Raw genomic sequence first — 22,145 nt, forward strand, 5'->3', positions numbered from 1 at the left:
TGTCCACCAGATACGCCAGGAGTTTCCTGATCTGGCTGGATGAAATCAAATGCAAATCACAAAATATTAGAGAAACGTAGTTGTTTTAGATTCGTTAGTAGTAGTTGTGGTAGGAGTGTGTATCTATCTAATCAACACAGTTAGCTTGCCAGCTAATATGCTAACCTACGTTTGCTAGTTGTTCAGTGTAATATGCCAATCTACTATGAACAACAGCTAGTCTAGGCTAGCAAGAACATGTTTACAATTGCAATCTTATACGGGTAGTCTGCTACGTTCGGTCATTCATTGTAGCTGGCATGAAAACAATGTTTTCCCTAGCATGTCTAGCTCTAGCTAGCCTTCTTGTTTAGCTATGTAGCCAGGGGTTAAATTGGGCCGGGGCTGTCCGGGGCTCAGCCCCGGCACATAGGACGATGCTCTGACGTTATCACCCTCGCTCATTTGTCATTTGTTTAAGCCATATGTTAAAACATCGTTCGTTCTTAATATAGACTTTATTTAGGGTCGATATGTGTTGACTTTACTTTAAAATAGCAGATCTCTGTGAAGATATAGTTTTTCCGCTTAGTGAACGTGTGTCTCTGCTCCGATCAGGAGCTGCAGCACCGCGGCTCCTTCGTGCAGAGAGTCTGCAGCGGTGTGTGCGTGTGTGTGTGCAGAGAGTCTGCAGCGAGTCTGCAGCGGTACCGCCAAACCCCCGACCCGTCTTGTAACACGGAGCCCGTTTCCTACACCATCAGGGCCGGTTATAACCAATTTGCTGCCCTAGGCGAGATTTTAGCTGGTGCACTTTAAGCACACATTACTAGAGACCTGATCTACTGTAGGGGGTACAACTCTAAACACCCATATGAAAAAGATCGGTTTACATTTTAATAACCAAATATGTGAACATAACCAATAACCTACCACAGCCAATAACAAATAAATGTAACTTATTTTATTTTTGTTGTTCATTCATATCTTATTTTACCTAGTTAACATTTATTTATGCATATTTTGTATCTCTCAAGTTTTAAACGATATTTCTGGTTTACTGTCCTATAGTATACATTGAAATGATTTCAAACCTGTTTATCCCAATAATTATAAAGGAGTGCCTTGGAAATATTTGTTTACATAAATTGCATTTATCTCTCTCGCTCGATCCCACGCCCACTTTGGCTGTGAGCTGCGGACGCCTGATAAGCCAACACCCCCCACTTTCATCACTTACAGCGCCCATCGTACAGGGCAAATGAAAAGTGTAACCGGGGTGAAAAGGGTGTTACATTTACTTAATTATGAATGTTGTTACATCAAGGCCGAAAATTAGGATGAGCGCAAACGGTCAAAAATGTTTTTTTCCCTCCCAGAGCTGCCAGCGCAGCGCCCCCCAGATCTGGCGCCCTAGGCAACCGCCTATGCCAAAAACCGGCCCTGTACACCATGCTAAATGTATGTCTGCATAAAGCTGAGTTATGATCAGTCATAATAACACAGAATTTGGTGATGATTAAATAGCTTACAGTGAGATTTACTCCCATACTTTTGGCCATACTCACGCAGCCCTACAAATGAATTGAGATTTCCACACAAATGTTCTTTAGCAAGTGTGCAGAGCAGTGTTGATTTAAAAAAGCAATTTGAAGGTTGGATATTTGTAAACCTTTTTTTGTGTATATATATTAATAATTTAAGATGTAAATTAATTCCAGTTTATTTGTAGTACTTTCTATTTGTATTGTGACATTTGGTGGCATCAATGTGTGCATTTGATACAGATAATGGAGCAGTTGCTTTGGCCACAGTGTATATCCCTTAAGGTCAAATAATGAGATCCTCGACCTCCGCCCCCCTCTCGCACCTCCACACAGCCCCCCCACATATCAAATCCCAACTTAACCCCTGTATGTAGCATACACGCTATGAACGGTAGCTCGGTAGCATTCACGCCAGGAACGCCAACTATAATGTACTGACCGTACGGTAAATCACTAGTATACTAGTATACTGTCTATGAGTATTTTGTGTGTGATTGCAGACATTCTCCAGCTATGAGATACATGTAAGGCCATCTGCTAACATTGGAGTTGATATATGGAAACGCTAGCAACTTAGTTAGCCCAGTTAGCATTGCTCGCACACACACAGACACACACACTGCTGGAGGAGCAGACAGGCTTGGCGATACAGCTAGAACAAGCGAAACTCATCCTGAGCACACACAAACACTCACAGCCGAAGTAAAATCAATAAGTGTGGCTTGATATTGAGTAAGAAAAAGGTTTATAACGCTGTGAGCATGGGTCTGCGGAGAGCATTTCAACGTAGAAAAACATTTACCCATTTAAACAGTCGTGGTAGATACCTTGTTTGTTTTAAACATCATAAATACACAAACAACAATGAATACTTACAGATTGTGTACCCGAATCTCCCGCTGGTCCAAACAAAGTAGGAACAGCATCGTTCTTCAGTGCCCTACGCTGTACATATCCGGCATGAATCGCTGAAAGGTTTGTGAAGCTTTGTTACGTGTAAGGCTGGCAGAGGGTGCGGCCATAGCTCTGGGCGTGGCTACTGGGTATCCCTACGTAGCGATACCCAGGAAGAAAACATTGGAAAATTAGAAATCTCCAAAGAGGCATTTTGGGGAGATATTTTCTCTGTTAGAGTTTTACTCGCTACAGGGTGTATTTTGAGGGTTTGTGACTCTGCAGACCGTTTACATAAAAACCTTCATCACACACAAGGGGACGGGTAATAACCGGAAAAGCATGACATGGGACCTTTAAAACATAACATGTCCACACTATGGTATTACTACTTTGCTTTACCAAAAGATTGAAATAGTTCTTCCAACTCTCGAAAATGGGTATATGATACAGCAATGTGATGCGCGGTTATTTTCTGAAAACTTAAGATGCTGATTAATGCTGCATTTATCCACATGTGCTGCTACACCATGCATTCATTTAAATGTGACATGGCGGCGCTGCAGAGTCTCAAATGTTTTATTGTTGAAGGTAATTCAGTTTATTTAATGATAGAAATGTATGCAAGGGCTACACAATTTGGAAAAAATAACTAACTGTGATTATTTTGACATTGCAGTTGCAACATGATCAATTTTGCATCATTGTTTCCATACATCTCCTGACATTTCCCTGTGTTTGATTTTTATATTTGCTGTTGTAATTTATTGTCTTCTGTTTGCTATCGCAGTAAAGTGTTTTTATTGCATGTACAGCACTTTGGCTCGTTTTTAAAATGTGCTAATAAATAAAACTTGATTTGATCTAAAATGATCAGTGTGATCTCTTGAGAAAAGCCTGACCAAGTAAGGATTCTTTTTTTTGTAAAGTAACTCTATTTCTAGGCCGAGACTTCTCTGCAGCACCACAATCCTTTAATTATTGTACTAGCCCATATTGTGATTTCAATAATGTTGCGATTAATTGTGCAGCCCTAATGCATGGACACACACATGAATAATACCAGGCCTGTTCTGCTGAGTCTAGTTTTCTGTGTTGCAGCCCCCACACTGGGATACATACTGAGCTGAAGTTGTACACACAACGTGTTTTGTATTACTACACAAACTAATATCTACATAATATCAAACATGTCAGTGGCACCCAGGTTAGTAAACTGCTTTGATCCTTTTTCTTTGAAACAGAGTCGACAATACCAATAAATCACAACCACACGCATCTGTATAAAAGCTTACTTTATGAAGCACAGACTAAATATTCAGTAAATATGTCCTTTACATAGTATAAGCATCGTGTCAAAAACAGTTTCCGATATACAAACAAAAAGACAGATCCAATGCTGACATCAAGGTGCCGAAGTTGTCATTTTTTTATAAAACATAACAATCAACAAATATTTTTTTCGTCACAATCCTATATTACAGCACAGGCCTACCCTAGAACATTGGGAAACAATGGTTAGCACGACAGCCAAAGTGACTATAGGGGGGAAGTCTCCCTGTAAGAAAGCGGTTATTCATCCTAACAGTACAGCTTTATAAAATGACTTTCCTCTCTGAAAACTACACCTCAGACTTTTTGTTCTGTACAAGGATCCGGCTCCAGGATTCCAGCCAAGTCCTGAAAAGGATCCCAGATCCATCAGCCACTATTAATATGATATACGAAGCAACAGAAGCGCTGTGTGCAGAGCCAAAGATATCACTTCCTGTCCATATCCACCACTTTGCTTGTGTCAACATGCTTCTGTGCCACGCCGAGGCTGAGCGAGGGCACTAAGCTCGCTGATCTACAGTTCTGTGTCATACGCAAATCCCATAAGAAAGAGGAAAAGGTGTGTGTGGATCGAGTAAGTCAGGTGCTCAAATCAGCGGTACCGCCACCACTTCCTCCTTCCATGAGAAACAAGCTTAATGTATTGTGTTCCTGTTTGGATAAATGTGCGCGGGGTGTTTTTACTTGGTGAGTCTTACTTAGAAAACCCAAAGCAGTGTGTCTTCTTCTTAGAACAACTTTTCCCCATGTGGAGGAGTTTTTGATGGCTACTTGTTTTGCTGCTGTTCTCCAGTCCGGTGCTCCGACAGGTTTAAGCACGTTAAGCTGGAGCAGTCCTGCCTGCTACACTCTCCAATCAGCTGTCTCTCTGTAAGAACGGCCGGGGCCTGCTTTCACAAAAACATCTTCAATACACCAGTAAATGCTCAAAATGAGGCCAAGCAAGCTATGACATGTCTATTTTATAAAAGAAACCATTTTGTAACATGATTGGTTCGATTTGTTTCCAATGTACGTACATTTATAAATGAAAACCTTACTATTATATACACTTCTGCAACACTGTTTATGCAGAACTGTTTATAAAGTAATGTTTTAGTGAAAAGGTGTGTGTTTCGGAAGTAGTGAGCATAAATGACACTGCAAGAGTTTCTAAATGAATGATTTCGGATCATTTTGCTCAAATGGTCCCTTTTAACTGTAATTCATCAAGACTTTTCGCCCTTAATGATTCTTCGTGGAGCCATGAGAGAGAAAGTATTATTTTAAGAAGTCAAGGTAGAGACTTTGTCAAAAGGATGATGTCTGCCTCTGTGATGAATGAGATGCTTTTGAGAGCCTGGACTATTACGGCAGTCTCATTCAGCAGAAGGCCGTTGGATTTTTTCTCACCAAACAATAAATAAGTCTGAAAGGAAAACATCTTCCTGTTGGCGTCAGCACTCAAATCTCAACAAGGAACTGCTTGAAAAGAGCCAACACACACACACAGTTGATCCACTCCCGCCCACACCCTCCTGCTCTGCCCTTTACTTCCATATTTTGTCGTGATTACAACAGGAGTAGTTTGCGGGATAAACAGAACATGGCACAGCGCTTTCATTCAGTTCAAAGACTTGTAGGAGAATAATTGAAGGCATGTCAGTATCTGGGGGTGGGCGGCAGCTTTAAAATCACAGCTCACTGTGACTAACACTCACTAAATCCCTCAACATCTTGTGTCAAGGTGCCCTTGAGTAAGGCCACTCAACCTCTAGTTCCTCTGGCGGAGCAGCTTATGAGCAAACACAGCTCCTCTACAATTTTCAACTGTACGAATGTCAGGATGGGGAAGGAAAGAGCGCGCATGCTCGGTGTGTAAACCCTTCCCCGGGGCGGAGAATTCAATAAATAAATAAATATGCTATACATGGCAGGGACTCAATCCTTCTGAGAAGTTCTTTCAAGAGTTTTTTTGGGATGGATATGCTGCATTTTCACACACCACCCATTATGTATGGTCCGTACACACGCCTGCGAGGTGGCTAGGTGCGTCAACACGAGTGGCGAAAAAAGAAAAAAAAGGCCTAAATGCTAACAGTAGTACCATGTCCGTCTGAAACCTCCTTCTTTGCAGCCTTTAACTAATACATTATAAATTACTCACAACTAGAAAACACAACTAGCTCTGAGTTGGGAAATAATACTGATGATGTCATTATAAATAGTGATCACAGTTAATGATCATGTCGATGTGCAATAATAATAATAATAAGAGTTCAAAGGACTGAGGTTTGGCAGGGTCACTTGTTGAGCACGGGCTCTTCTCCATCTATTGCTCAAGGACAGAATCACCGGGTGGATCAATTCTGGAGGGGGGGGGGGGGTCATGTCTCCTGCTGCTGTCCTACAGGAGGGGCCCAACACAGAAACACTAACAGGAAACAGCCAGTAAGAAGTCGGAGGGTGTTTGTTTCGTTGCCCTGGTCCTTCCTCCCCTCAGCTCCTCTGTCCCGGGGCAGTCCTCCCGTTCAGCCCCCCCTGGGCCTGGCTGATGGACGGGGAGGACTGCGTCTTGCGGAGGTGACACTCCCGACCGGACAGCCCACCCTCCATGATCAGGCCCCCCATCACGCTGGCCTCGATCTTCTCAAGGTCGTCCGTCTCCGCGCGGAGTTTGGCCTGCAGGAGGCTGATGTACGTCTCATAGCGGGACTTCTGCTCAGGGAAGGGAGGGGGAGAGGGGGAGAGGGGGAGAGGGGGAGAGGGGGAGAGGGGAGACAGGACAAGGTAAGATGAAAGAGACACAACTGACTTTATTTATGTCAATTACAAATGATCTGTATTTAATAGCTTTTCTGTTCAATATCTAGCTTTATTTAAGCCTTAAAAGCGTTAATGACTTTAACGTAATAAATACGTTACCCTAGCATACCCTTAACAATAACCTATTCACCTCTAGTGTCCATCCTTAAGCTAATACAAGGACTGACAGTTAAAAAACAATACCCATATATTTGTTTAAGTTATCATGAGATTTCATGTGTGCCAACTAAACATCTTTGCAACTATGAAAAAAATACAACATTTGAAACGATATACTTGAAAAATAGAAAGGACATGAAAAGGAAAACAGCTAACAGACAGTGGCCGTCTGTCATGCTTTTTAGTCTCTTAGCAGCCCTTTAAGTTGAATAATAAAATGAGGAATTTAGGGGACGTGTACCTCGTACGTGAGGTAGTGCTCTTTGAGCCGATACTCCTCCCACTCGCGGCTTTTGGGGTCGACTGAGTTTTTCCGGTGCTCCTCCAGCTCCAGGCTCATCTGCTTCATCTTGTTCTCGTGACTCAGCAGCTGCTCCTCCTGCACCAATCACAGCACGCACACAAAAACAGCCAATCAGATGCAAGCAGACACAAATAGAATATATTAAAAAAAGACGTGGGTAGAGACTTTTAATGCAGTAGGATAGTGTAGGCTGCAGCGGTAAACTGTCTTTTAAATACAAGCTATTTTTCTAAGGGGAAATAAAAGCTATTAGAGCCACCCTGATATTTGTCCATTTGTGTGTGTGTGTGTGTGTGTGTGTGTGTGTGTGTGTGTGTGTGTGTGTGTGTGTGTGTGTGTGTGTGTGTGTGTGTGTGTGTGTGTGTGTATGTGTATGTGTATGTGTGTGTGTGTGGTGTGTGTGTGTGTGTGTGTGTACCTGTTTGAGTCTGGTGGATGAAGACGGTAGGATGGGCCGGCAGAATTTCTTCATGGAGCCGATGGCGGCGGGGAAGGCGGGAGCGGAGAAGAGCGCCGCCACCAGGTTTATCCTGAAGATCCAAGACATCATCTCCTCCTCACTCCTGAAAGGGAGAAAGACAAGATGAGGGGGTGCTGAAGGGGGAGAGAGCAGGTGAGTGCATAAGAAACTGTCTCATTGATGTTTCTTAGTTTGCCCCGTCAACATAGATTGTTCTGGAAGAAAAGCCTGGTGCATTCAACTGGCGAAAGAAAAATGACAGAAAATAGACAATTGTTCAAAATGACACAATATTTGTAAAATGATGTCCTCATCTCTACATGTAGCAGCTTTTATTTGTGTGCCCACATTCTAAAGGATTCTTTATTTGTCATGTGCACAATAGATACAGCATAGTTTATGCATGAAAATCTTTACTCCCAGGCTGCTCCCACAATGCAACATACAATATTCCTAACATAAAAAACATAAAATAATGAAATAAAATAGTACAATAGACATAATGTGCAATAAATTACAGGAATAACAACAATATATACCCAATGAAAATAATAAGTTAACCAGAATGTAACATTAAATACTGTATTGTAGAATATAACTGTGTACTGTCGTGATATATAAATATGTGATTATGTGAATTCAACCATGAGGGAATTCAAATGAGCCTCATGTATATCTTTCTATCAGTGAAGAAACCTTATAGCTTAATTTGCTTAATAACTACTTTATGAACATAATCCAGGATGCTGGACAGCTTACATCATGATCTTAAAACCAGGCAAAACATTAAAATCATGCAAAAAAATAGAAATACAAATTGTAAAATACTGTAGAATTTGTCTTAAACCGCCATTTTGCAGGCTCATTTTTAATGTGAAGTGTAATGAAAACATATCAAATATGAATTTACTTGGACTTATTTTTTTGTATAAATATCTTTATGTAATTTTGTTTATTGCACATTCTTTTTTAACCTCTTTTTTTTTTTTTTATTATTTCCTTCTGAGTATTGTGAAGACTGTGATTTGGTGACTCACGAGGCGTGCAGCAGGAAGACTCTCCAGTCGGAGGTTTTGAGCTTCATCACGTTGGCTCTCTTGCTGTAGTCGGTGGCCCGGGTGGCCAAAGCGTGGTGGATCCGCACGGCGTTCTTCAGGTCCACCTCGGAAATGTCTGCGTCAGGCTTATACTCATCCTTTGGTAGAAAACAGAGAAGAAAAACAGGCATAAACAACATTGACGTTAAAAAAGGAGTGAATATAGAACAATTATTTAAAACGAATGTAAAACTATTATAATAGTTAAAAAGCAAGAAAACATTTTGAAAATAAATACATATAAAAAAGTGAGTGCAATAACAATATGGCAATTTACTCTCAAAAATAAAACACTTGCATTATAGCAGAATTACTCAAAAATAAAAAAACATATTTACGAGAATTTCAAATACAAAAAATGAGCTGGACAGATAGAGATGCATACGTTTCAATTATCTGCTATAAAATATATTTGATTATTATTTTCAATTTTCTCTAAAATATATCATATGTACAGTATATCATAATTTGAGGTGGACAGATACATACTCTTGATGTGTTCTTTAACATTTTCTAAATTGACTCAATCAATTTCAATCTAAGGAATAAACCTCAAAGAACCACACTGCTGGAGACACAAGAAGAATATAACATTTCATAGCTTGACATGTAGTCAGTAAAGCCTTCCTACCAGCAGGGGGGGACAAACAGGCAGAAGAGCAGCCATGCCTCATTTCCTCCCTTAATGCTCTATCTGACACACACACACACACACACACACACACACACACACACACACACACACAACACACACACACACACACACACACACACACACACACACACACACACACACACACACACACACACACACACACACACACACACACACACACACACACACACACACACACACACACACACACACACACACACACACACACACACACACACACACACACACACACACACACACGGATGTGTGTTTCTATGGTAACAGGGCAGAGATGCAGTACCTTCTGGAGATACAGGATCATCCCTTTCAGCACCGCATAGAACTTCTTCCAGCCGCGGCGACCCCTCGGGGCTGAGAGGGAGAAAACGATAACAATTATAACTTTTCTTTGATATTTTCTTTTACAATAACTTATTAGCACGTGAATATGAATGTGTGTGTGTGTGTGAGAAATCACTCACTGCGTTTGCCGTCCATGTCGGCGTGGCTCTTGCGGGTCAGCACCCCGTGTTTGTAGGTGACGGCGTTAAGCTGAACGGGGATGGCGATGAAAGGATTATGGCCGTCCGTTACCCTGGCAACACGCTTGCTCCCGCCCTCGCAGTGCTCCTCCACCAGCTCCGACAGACTCTTCCTCAGCTCCTCCTCCTCCCTGCACACACACAAATACCCATTCACATAAACCTGAGCAGCACGTATTCAAGTGTACTTTACTTCCTAAAAAGACGGGCATACCACGCATGCTTTTCCTTTTGGACACAAAATGCTAAATACTCACACTGCCCACTCCAGCTTCTCATTCTTGATGGAGTTATACAAGATCTGTGTGGGCAAGGCAGGGAAAGAATATATTTTACTTGAGTACAGGAATGTGAAGAAGTGCTTCAGTTCTGAGGCTTAAACAAAAAAAGATCAAGCTTTTGTTGGAGCTGTGTTTTTGTTTTTTTGTACCTTTAACAAGTCTTTAGGGTAGTCTTTGCCACTGTTGAGGCCATCTAGATTACTGATAAACTGCGGGCAGGACATCTTCTTCCCGATGTTCTGAGGAGAGGTGAATATCAGACGCAGATACAAGATTAGGATGAAATTTCACATATTATTTTGCATGTTTGGTATAAATGGGAACAATACTTAGGTGCCATTAAAGCTGCCAATGTTTGTCATGATTCTTTTTAGGGTGCAAATACTAAATATTTTCAAAAAGTTAATGAGAGTAATGATGTTAAAGGTCTATGGCGGTAAAACAGAATGTTTAGCTCAGCACCACAGAAGTTGGTAAATATATATTTAATTTCCAAAGAAGCTAATGTTTGCGACCCACTTTTATCCGCAGCAACTTGAATGCAGTTTTGCAGCTCACCACTGGGTGGCAGTGTGGTGCTACTGGTACTAGCAGCAGCAGTGGTTTTAGACCTCATGGTGCATCAGCTTTCATTCATTTTCTCTTAATTTAACCTTTAATAATGATATATCAATAGTAATTGAAAATATAGGGAAGTGATTGCATATTGCCCGGTTCTGCTTGAATAAAGCCCGCTATCTAAAGAGATACAGACAGGGAACACAACTGATTTGACTCACTGCTGTTGCAAAAAATAAAATAGGAAAAAAGGATTTTGGCTTTTAATTCACATTTTCCTCTGAGGAGGCCACGTTACAGACAGGCCGGCTCCTTTGCTAGGACAAATACCAAGGATAGGATGGAACAGGAGACACATTTTATTATGCTCCATTATTTCAAAATATCTGTCGAAAGAGCAACTGGGTATAGTTTAGAGCCATTACATTCAAATTCAAAATTACATTTGAATAATTATAATTATTAAATAATTTGAATCAAATCAAATGTTATTCTCAGTGGACTTCCCAGATCAACATATGTGAATGACAATGTAGAAAGATATTTCCAAAAAATTGTTATAACGATTTTAATACAGTTACAAGATCAAAAGTAAAACACAAATGAAATAGAGTAAGATCCAATAAAAAATAAATAAAGAATAAATAGCACCAAAAATCTGCAACTGACTATTTCTCTAAACATTACCCAAGCAACCGATTATTTGTCTTCGTCACAGCACACCAATGATTAAAATAGTATATCCGTATGTGAGCATCCTCTACTATGAGACACCAATTGAATCATGACTTAAACTCTATTGATAGTATACGAGATGAGACATAGAGTGTTAGTTCTATAAATGTACTTACCACCTGCGGGGGTGGAGAGAGACCAGGGGGCCATATTTGGTTAGCAGGGGAAGGGTTTGAAAAGGAGGAAAGGAAATTGAGAAGAGAGAAAGGACATTAGTTAGTGGCGGGGACTGGAGCTGAGCAGGAGGGTTGAGGAAAAAGCAAAACACAGGAGTGGCGATACTGATCGTGTTACGCAAAGCACTCAGTGTAGAAGAGAACCGACTTTTGGAGGAGAGGAGAGACAGAAACAGGTCAGAAAGTAGGCCGCGCAGGAGAGACAGGAAGAGTAGAGAGAAAGACATAGAGAGGAAGACGTCATGCTGATCAAACACGGAGTCTTTATACTTTTGTTTTGCAGGAAGATCAGAGGAAGGGGAATCCTGTAGAATCAGTAAGATAGAGAAGTGGAGTACATACATGTCCGTGTAGATCGGTGTTGAGTAGCATGAGGGCGCAGGTTAATGTGTGAGCTCCATCTGCAAACAGCACAATACACAAGGTCAGCTAAATGTCATGCTACACAACTCACACACACATCTGCAGAGCTGCGTAAATGCTACAATCATTTGTGTCTAATCTGAGTCAGTATTATAATAATGCAACGAGCAATAACGCTGTAGTGCCAATATGCTGAAGTCATGAGTTTGTTTAATTGGGATCGTTATGGAGAGCTGTAATAGTAATGCTAAATCAATGTGTTTCTTATAGTGTGATATTTTGTACATCTGCTATGACTTTTATTATATAACTTCCCACACAGACATGTTTTTTTAAATAAGTAGAACAAATACTATATTACTATATACTATATTAGAATATATTTTTTAATGAAATGTTATAGCATTTAACGGATGAATATATAATAAATAATACATATTTATTGACATGGACAAATGTACATATTTTAAATATATATATTCTAGTATGTCTCTGTTTTTGTATCTGCTGCTTGATCTCTCCTGAAATCAGTTTTGTTTAACAATGTTTATTTTATGCTAAAATTAAGTTCATTAGCATCTTTTATTAGTTTATTTTGTTGGTTAGCAGGTTAGCTTACCACTGTAAGCTAACAGTGGTAAACATAAAAAGTGTTTATGGTTATGAAGCATACAATATGATTTAGGTAGACGTGGCAAAAAGCGTGTTTAAACATCCAAAAACTGTACACTTTACCATGTTTGCTGTCAAACATTGTATTTAGCTAATGAGAACTCTCACTCTCTGCTTTGCGCTACCACTTTTTAGGGGACATAAACGTATGAAATACATATTTTTGGTGAAGTGAATCATCAATATTGCTCGACATACCATCATCTTCATCATCCCAGTCAGCCTCCTGCTGTCTGTGACCTTCAGAGGAGAGCGTCTGAGGGTTGCAGTTGCAGAAGCGTCTGGAGAAATGCACGAGGATCCGCTCTCTCTCCTGGGTCTCTCCCATCAGGGGGAATGCCTTTAAGAAGTTCCTGTCGCACACAAATGACACCACGAGGTCAATAGGAGGTCACATGTTTCCTAATCACATCATCACTACAGAAATATAGCATTTCCTCGCTTCTGCCAGTTACAATAATTTGTGGAGCACAACTGACAGATTTGTTGGAAACACATTAACATTTTACTATAACAAAAACTACATTCAAACCTGCTATTTAAAACATTGAGTAATCACGTATCTTTTTATATATTAATTGATGTACTGCACTTTGGTCAACTCTGTTGTTTTTAAATGTGCTATATAAAAACCTTTGGATTGGATTGGATGTATTCTGTAGTATATCATCATTTATAAAGAGTTTTCTAGCCTAAAAGTATATGTGTGTCTGTGTTCTGAACCTTTGAAATGCAAAATAAATATATTTGATATTATAACTGTATGATAAATCAACATCTTGTCCGACTGTCACATCTTTCAGGTGAAATACTAATTTGGAGTTAAAGGGGCCCTGTGATGCCCATTTTCAGGTTCATATTAGTATGTTATGTCTCTACTGTGACATGTCTCCATGTTTTAATGTTCAGAAAGCTCTTTATTTTTCTCATACTGCCTGTGCTGCAGCACCTCTTTTCACCCTCTGTCTGAAACCAGAGCCCAGTCTGCTCTGATTGGTTAGCTCTGTTGTGATTGGTCAACCGCTTATGGCGCATTTCCACCATGGCGCGGAGCGCGGTTTAAGCGTGCCGTGTCGTGCTGGGCCCGTTTTTGGTTGCGTTTCCACTAGGCCTAGTTCCGGCCCGGGGGTACCTTTTCACTTTTTTTCTGGCCCGACAAAACGTGGTTCTATCGGGGCCAACAAACAGGGCTGAGTCGGGCTGAGTTTGCTAAACTAGAGAGAGAATCGCTGGCAAGGGGGCTACAACTACAACAAGATGAACATATTTGACCGTGATTTAATTGTAATACACGTTTCAAAATGATGCCGAAGTAACAACATACTGATACCGGTTAGTAAAAACCATGAATTAATGCTTTGACAAGTCTGCAGACAGACGGCAGGCGAAAAACCTTTTAAAATGCGCATTGTCTAAATGGAGATTGGCTAAGCTAACGCAATATATGCTCCGACCGTCCACACTCACAACAACGGCCTACAGACATAAATAAAGCAGCGACTGTATTCACCATGACACAGACAGTCTGTGGTTTGTACTTGTTTAACTTTTGTCTAGTTTCTGAACAGATATGAGGAGCTGTGAGCTCTGAGTGCTAACAGCTAACGGCTGATGTTGTTTTTTCTGGGGTGCTCATTGAAGATGACGTCACGGCTCCGCCTACACTGCGTTACTATAGATACTACCCCAGTTCCTAAACTGTAATGGAAGCGCAGCATTAAAGTGAGCTGGGCCTAACAAGGCCTAACAAAACTGTACTAAGTCGAGCGAGGCCTGCGGTGGAAATGCGCCACAGAGATGCGCTGAGAGATGTCATAGGCTGATATTATTTTTACAATCATTAATCAGTTCAGTCATTTTTCAAGAATAATTGCCAAATATTTGCCTTCTTACATTTGATGACTAAATGATCAATTCACTGTTAACAAATAACGTTTAGTTACAGCCCGACATAAGGCTGCACATTTCAAATAAAGCTGCTAGAAAGAATACTGATGGAAATAATTGTTGTGCAGGCCGACTACCACAGTTACCTACATTAAACCATTTACTGTGTTATATATTATAATGTCAACAAGAATATTTCATGTTTTATCAAATGTTATTATGGCTGACTTTAGTGTGAAGATCTGATGGGGAAAATGATATATCTTATTCTAATCTAAGATCCAAGTGCAAATTAATGCAGGATTATTATGTAAACTGTTATTTCTAACAGGCGTCTGCTAATGTGTCTGAAGAGCACTGGGGGCCTCTTGAGTGGACAGGCAGCAGTTTGAGACAGGTAGGAGAGCTCTGATGAACTCTGCTGCTGTCAGCTGCACTGGCTCACCGTACTCAACACGACAGCTTGATTAGCACGAGGCTAATGCCCTATGAAGAGGCAAAGGAGAGAGTACACACACGTACATGTATATGGACGTTTACATCACACACTCATCACTTCCTCGTGCTGACTGTGCATTACCTCAGGGCTCGATCCAGGGACAGGCCGGAGAAATCAAAGAAGCTCAGGTACTCCGACGCCACCAACTGGCTGAACTCATTACTGCGGAGAGTAAGTAGAGGAGGGAAGGGAGCGTCAGCACATCCAAGTATAAAAGGTTTGCTTAATTCTGCTGTATTAGAGAATAGAGAAACTAGTGCAGATGTGTCTGATTACTTTACAAAAACACTATTTGGAGCAACCGCTTCATATGATCACATGTCTCTTCCAGTGGTGGAATGTAACTAAGTACATTTACTGAACAAATGAACTTAAGTACTATTTTTAGGGACTTATCATTTACCTTAGTATTTCCATATAATGCTAATGTATACTTTGACTTCACAAGATATCAGAGGGAATATTGTATTTTTTACTTTTTTGACATTGTCAATTTTCTTCAAAAAGCACATGTACTTATATGATATGATGCAGTATTCTACCACCAACTTACCTAATAGTGTACAAAGTACTTCACATAGACAAACTACAACATTAAAATACTCTAATATGTATTCATTTGTGATAGAAAAAGAATGATATAATATTTTACAATAAATAAATACTGAGTATGTTTACTTGAGATGCTTAAAATGTATGTAGCTAATATTATTTATGTACTTTTATTTAAGTTTAGCTGGGATCAATATGGAAAACATTATTAGTTATGCAAAAAGATTTGTTTGTTATTTTAAGAAATGTTTGCATGCTGGTATTACTTATTATATAACTTCCCCTCCAGACAATTTTTTTTAGTGAAGTAAAATTAAATACATTTAAATGTCTTCATTCCTTAGTGATTCAAACTGAATATTATTAGATATGTATATAAAAATGTAATACTGATCATTTTTCCTTGAAGTAAACTTTGCTGATATTATTTCCCTTAGGTTTTACTGGGATCAATATGGAGATCTGTAATAGTTACATTTTGAATGCATGATTTTCACCACCACTGTTCATCCATACACTAATACTGAACATATGCAGCTATGTAAACATGTTTTGCTCTGTTTCTGGTATTTGCCAGTGCACATGTGTTATTGTTTATGAGGAGCGCTCACTTCTTGCCCAGGTGTCTGGCCACGTCGCAGCGTTTGAAGCCCTCGAGGTGGTAGAGGCGCTTGGCGAGCCTCTTGGCGGCCTCACAGTCGGCTCGGCATCCATTGGCCAGCGTGTCGGTGCTGCCGCGCTCCAAACGCTCCAGACTGCCCAGATCGCACTCCTCTGAGTCCGACAGCACGTCTGTGAGGTTGGCATCGCTGCAGGAGAGGACACACAAACACACACACACAAGCAGGTGCCCGGGTTAATGAATGAGGCCCATGTCCGTCGTTACACGCCCACTCACTTAAAACAAGAAACTCATTATATCAACATATGTTCGCATATACGCTAAGAAAAGTCATATGAGGTTTAAGTGTCTTTTACGACACTGACCCAGTTTCCCTGCCACTTAATGTCCTACTTTAGTGCAGCAAATCTAAAGGCTGATTATAATGCAGAAGAAGCTTTCACCTGCCCCAATCTCTTCTAAAAAGCTCCACTAATCTTAAGCTGTTAACCTCTCGCATCATTAGAATTTAAGTGCTGTAATGAGAAAACTAAAACCTCTATTATACTTCTATTTCTATATTTCTAGGCACACGTAGCCTGAAAGTGAGCTTTTCCTTCATAATGTGAACTAATACTGATCTCTGTGGCCTCTCCCATCAACTTGACCTTGAGCAAAAAAAACGATCTGAACAAGTAGTGTCCATCTCATGCTCATTGTCTATCCCAGCTGTGAATGGGTGTATCTGTGGGACTATTAAGTTGGGAGTTCCCTAAAAAAGAATGTACTCAACAACCCCTGCAGGAGTAGTTAAGGCTTAGAAACATTTAGAGTTGCCAAGCTGTTGAAGACACGAGAGTGAACACGCAGCTTGTTTATTACCAAGTAATGTCTTGGCTGTATGTAAGACATGTTCTTGAACACCATGTACCGTGTTGGGCGTTAAGAGTCGTTTGACATTCTAATATAGCATTGTCTCAAACTGAACTGCGTTGAAGTGTTAAATATAGCCTACTGAATTGTTAGCTATTAGTGACAATTTTGAAACCAGCTTCCTCTCAGGCTCTGTTCAACGTCACAAAACGTTCTAACTTACTCTGATCCATGCATATGTAAAAACACACAACTAAAAGAAAATGCAATGTTACTGAGTATAAAGAAGTACAACTGACTCCACCTTGGAGAAAAGAAGACTACAATATGTCTGTTTTTGCCACTGCTGGTGTCTCATTCAAAACAATGACAAAAGAAGGATTTGGGTTGCTAGCGGGATCATGGGAGTTTTATATTTGCAGTCAGCTTCTCCTGGTAAGGACTCCCTCATTGTCCATCATTTCAGTTTTTACAGGAAGCCAGAAAATCATCAGATATCTACTCCTCTCCATAACTACCTGACCAGATGTTAGAAATGTTGAATGAATTAAAGTGTAAGATCTAAATAAGGTATTGGAAAAATGTGTCTTAAAACTGGACAAAAACTTAATTACAGCTTCTGATAGACAACCACAAGACTGACGGACTGGAGAGGACATCTGCTCATTTTCAGGTTCCTATTTGTATGTTGTGTCTCCACTGTGACATGTCTCCATGCTTTAATGTTCAAAAAGCTCTTTATTTTTCTCATACTGCCTGTGCTGCAGCACCTCTTTTCACCCTCTGTCTGAAACCAGAGCCCAGTCTGCTCTGATTGGTTAGCTGGCCGGCTCTGTTGTGATTGGTCAACCACTTAGAGATGTCCTGCCCCTTAGCCTATCACATACAATTAGTTGGAGTGCTAGCAAATAGAAGCGCAAGTGTTACATAGTGATGTCACTATGTTACAGAATTCAACAAAGGAGTCCAATGGAGGCGATTCAGGCAGGGGGGGGGGAGTGTGTGGGAGAGAAACATTTACATGCACAAAAACCTATATAACACACTACAGGAAAAGAAAACCCCAAAAGAAAAGTAGGGCCTCTTCAATACAACGCCATTACAGGAGACTACATAAAACCGACAAATTACCCTGATGAAAACTACAGATCTCTATAGTTTCAAAAATGGTTGGAAAGATATAGGTCAGTAGATACATCAACACATTTATAGCATAGTCTAGTCATATTCAGACATTTAAATGCAGAAATGTTAGATGGTACACTTTCAACATATGGAAATAGGGCCATTCCTGCTGACTTCAATGCAGAGTCTTGCTCAGGGACTCAGTGTGATGAACTAATCAGGCCAAGGTATAACTGTTAGTGTCAGAATCAATGCACAGTATTAATTAGAGCCCTACTTATTTATTTATGACTTAGTGAGGTAGTTTGATTAAGATATTGAGTTTGGTCCACTGTACTGCAGTGCACTGTATACTTTGCTAGACCCAAGAGCCTACCAGTGGGAAGTTAATTGGCCTTTTATAGTACTTTAAACACTCATTGCTGATGGGATAGTTTTTGATTACAAGTTAAAACAACCCCTACAGGCAAGCAGGACATTTCATATTATCCATGCTGAAAGGAACACACAAACTGCCCTCTATTGTTGTATTTGATAAATCAGCAGGAAACAGTGAATTGTGGTGTTTTATTTCTTTGGAAAGACACATTAACCTCCATCAGTCCAAATGGCATTTCCTCATTTCCTGTCTGCGTGTGCATCTGCGTGGCACCGTCAGCATTGTGGCCAGATGATTCAGACGTTTCTTTGCATAATCAGATCAGCCCAATTGCATTACGCTCACAAATTCAATACATTACGCGCTGTTGTTAGGGGATTTGCTGGTTACCGTGGATACAGCGGAAGCCAAGTGTCCTGTGCTAGGAGACAACAGTTTTAACGGGTACAAAGGGCCATCAGGAAAAAAGAAAGACTGACAAATAAGCACTCACAACAAACAGCTCCATAGTCAGGAGTCAGTCTTTCTGTCTTCACATGTTGAAAAGCTGACTGCACACTATAGACCAAAGCCGACCTCTACAAAGGGCCTGATTTCCCTGCTTCAGGCAAGGTCACACTGCCTGTCTTCCCTGATTCATTAGGCCCTCAGCATCACTCTTCATCTGGCCCCTGACCTTGGACACATTTGCCTTGGGAGAAGCTACAAGGAGCTATAGCCTCCCCATCCCCGCAACAACACAGCTACCAGGGTCACGGGAACACATCAACGAGTCACACAAACTGCTTTCGACCTTATCGTGGCAGAGCATCACTGCCAAGAATGACAATAAGATTGCAGATACAGTCGGTGAAAGCAGTTTGGTTTGCAGGGTGCCCGTGCTCATCCTTAGGGACAGGGCGGGGAGTTTGTATATCCGGAAGGAGGAGAACCGACAAGAAGCCAGTTGATGGATTTAAATGAAATGATTCTGTACCGCGTTAATTGAATGAAAACTATGACCAGTTATTTACGTCAACAACATTTTTTCCATGACTTAGACAATGACGAGAGCGCATCGAACGAAAATAATCACTTACTGTGATTATTTCAATAGAAAGATATTCTGAAATGTAGTTTTAAATTAAAACTTTATCAAATATATTTTGTTTTCATTGAAAGAAAAGAGCAGATGACTGGTTTATTTGTTCCTAATGCAGCATTTTCATTTCCTGTGCTACATGTTAATTACTTTAGGTTCAATTGAATAACAACAGGGCGTAGGAGAAAGAAACAAGCTGATATATACAACATTTTGAAATGTCAACAGCTTTTTTTAAATAAAACTAGACTGAAATATTCAAGCTTTTCTTAAAATATGATAATAAAAATGAATAAATAACAGGGACATTTGTCACAATTTTAAGTCAAAATAAATATAAATGGCTGACAGAATGAACAGCATCCCTCTACGACTCCCTCTGTATGTATTCTGGACATGTCCAACAGGGATAGACCCAGATTCTACTCAATGGACAAGATATTCCACCTGACCTGGGAAAGTCAGAAAGCAGGACCCCCTTTGGGACTGAGAAAAGTCATTGAAAATTGAAAAATGGTGTGGATGCAAATACATACATATTTCACAAAGACATAAACACATATAGATATGGACTCGCATGAAAAAAAAGAGCCAGTGGCAAACCATCAAAACAATATCTCGGCCGGTGTTTGCAGTGAAATTGCTTTCGGTTGTCTGACCATATTAATTCACCAGACTCATAAATCATTCAAAGCATCGTATCAGTCATGGGGATAAAATGATGCTAGGCTCCACCGATTGACTGCTCTGCTGTCTGGCAATAATAGAACCAACACACACACACACACACACACACACACAAAATAACAGAGAAAGAAAGAGACACAATATGAAGTGTCAGATATCTAGAGCGGGCCTTTATGCCAAGACACTCGGCGTCACAGAGGGCCAAGTGGCACACAGTCAACCTGTTTGTCTATCTAAAGGCACACAAGTCTGTATCCCCAGGCCACACATATTCATCCACTGTGACCGCCACTCAGTCTGCCAGTGTGTCAGAGATAGAGAGCATGATGGCGCATGCCAGTGACTCACATGCTAATCTCTTTGGCTCTGCAACTCCCGAACCCACACCTACAAGGTGTGTCTGCATGTGAGATGTGTGTGTGTTGGGAGGGTCCGAGTGGCATCTTCCATCAGGGTAAATATTATGGGATTAACTGGATTATGAAATTCTGTTATTTCACCGGCTCTTCTTTCCTTTTCATTTACATCATTGGCTAACTGCGGTAGACATGTTATAGGAACACACACATGAGAGTGTGTTAGACAGGAAATCTACTGGGGTTTGTAGATACAATCTCTGCAACAAAAAAACTGTAGCAATATTGGACTCTTGAATGTCAAAGAAGCCAGGACAAACAAAACAACTACAGTAAACAATAAGTGGCCACCGTGTATCCAAGTTACTTTTACACTATTATTGACATTATTGAACCTAAGGCCATGACATGCAGGTAAAAAGTCGCTCATATTGATTTTTTTTAAATGCTGGGCACAGTTCAGAGTACAAGTCAGGCATGAAACTAACAGTTTCAAGCAATTAGGCAGCCTTCAAACATGCTAAACAATAATCCTTCAATATAACTGTAGCTGCCCAAAATTTCCTCAGCATCCATCTTCACAATCAGTTCATTATCACAAAGTGTACAGTACTGGTTCCAGTAGCTCAAATTTGAGGATTTGTCATGGTTTTCTCCTTTTTGTATTGATTGTTTACATAACATATTTGGTGTTTGGACAGTTGGTGGGATATTAGCAATTTAAAAACCTTGCCTTAAGCTTTGGGAACTTGTCATTTTGATTTACCTTTGATTCATCATAAAAGCTACTGATTTGTTGATCTTGAAAATAATACAGTTGCAGCATTATCATTAATATAAAATTGTAACTTTATCAATCTCATATATTTTGCCTTACTTCTATCTATTTTTAAATGACTAATTCTGAATAAGATACAATGTAAATGTATGATAAATTCAAGCTACAGTCTCTAAATCCTATTGGTTAGTAGTTATGCACTTTAAGTCCCCCAAGGAATACCACATGACATTTTTGTTACGTTGAAGTCACTTTACATTTGATTGTAGTTTCATATACAAGTCCCTTCAGAAATATTAAAGAAGTGCTCCAGTGAGATGTTGGCAGAGTAAAGTTACAGTGCAGCCTCCTCACTATTTCCATTTTGCCACGCAGCATAATGTCAATGTTCCCACCCATTTGGACGTGAATTCTTAGAACAATTCCCTATCTGTAGAAATATTTAACTTACAGCATTTGGAGCAAAAAGTCGAAGTGATCATCATATTCCTCTTTCCACATCGTCTCTGTGAGATTTGTAAATCAGCGGTTAAAGGCGCGCTGAGGTCCGCCAGCCTCATCATCCAGTAGTCGGTCAAATCCGCATCGGCAACAGTTTGTTGTTTCACTTTAAATCAGACTCCTTCAAAGCGGAAGTCAGGTCATAGATAATTACAGCCTGTTCGCGTGGTAAATTAGACCGTGGCGTTATTCCGCCATAGTGTCAACAGACTGGGAATGTGTTTAGAGTTTTTTCCTTGAAGTTTGTTGGCTGACTTAACGCTC

The 22,145-nt window shown here is 40.3% G+C and overlaps 1 protein-coding gene across 1 annotated transcript in view; it reads right to left on the reverse strand.

The window, feature by feature from the left end:
* Window positions 1-3,700: 3,700 nt before the first annotated feature.
* Window positions 3,701-22,145, reverse strand: part of psd2 (pleckstrin and Sec7 domain containing 2) — a 31,782-nt gene continuing 13,337 nt past the window's right edge. The window contains 12 exon segments of the mRNA XM_034121350.1: window positions 3,701-6,452; window positions 6,961-7,098; window positions 7,442-7,586; window positions 8,521-8,678; window positions 9,537-9,607; window positions 9,718-9,908; window positions 10,035-10,078; window positions 10,208-10,297; window positions 11,870-11,928; window positions 12,761-12,915; window positions 15,030-15,110; window positions 16,112-16,309. Of these exon segments, the coding sequence (XP_033977241.1) occupies window positions 6,234-6,452; window positions 6,961-7,098; window positions 7,442-7,586; window positions 8,521-8,678; window positions 9,537-9,607; window positions 9,718-9,908; window positions 10,035-10,078; window positions 10,208-10,297; window positions 11,870-11,928; window positions 12,761-12,915; window positions 15,030-15,110; window positions 16,112-16,309 (1,549 nt within the window). The 3' untranslated portion in view covers window positions 3,701-6,233.

This window comes from Trematomus bernacchii, unplaced genomic scaffold, assembly GCF_902827165.1.
Source record: "Trematomus bernacchii unplaced genomic scaffold, fTreBer1.1, whole genome shotgun sequence".
Taxonomy (NCBI): Eukaryota; Metazoa; Chordata; class Actinopteri; order Perciformes; family Nototheniidae; genus Trematomus; species Trematomus bernacchii.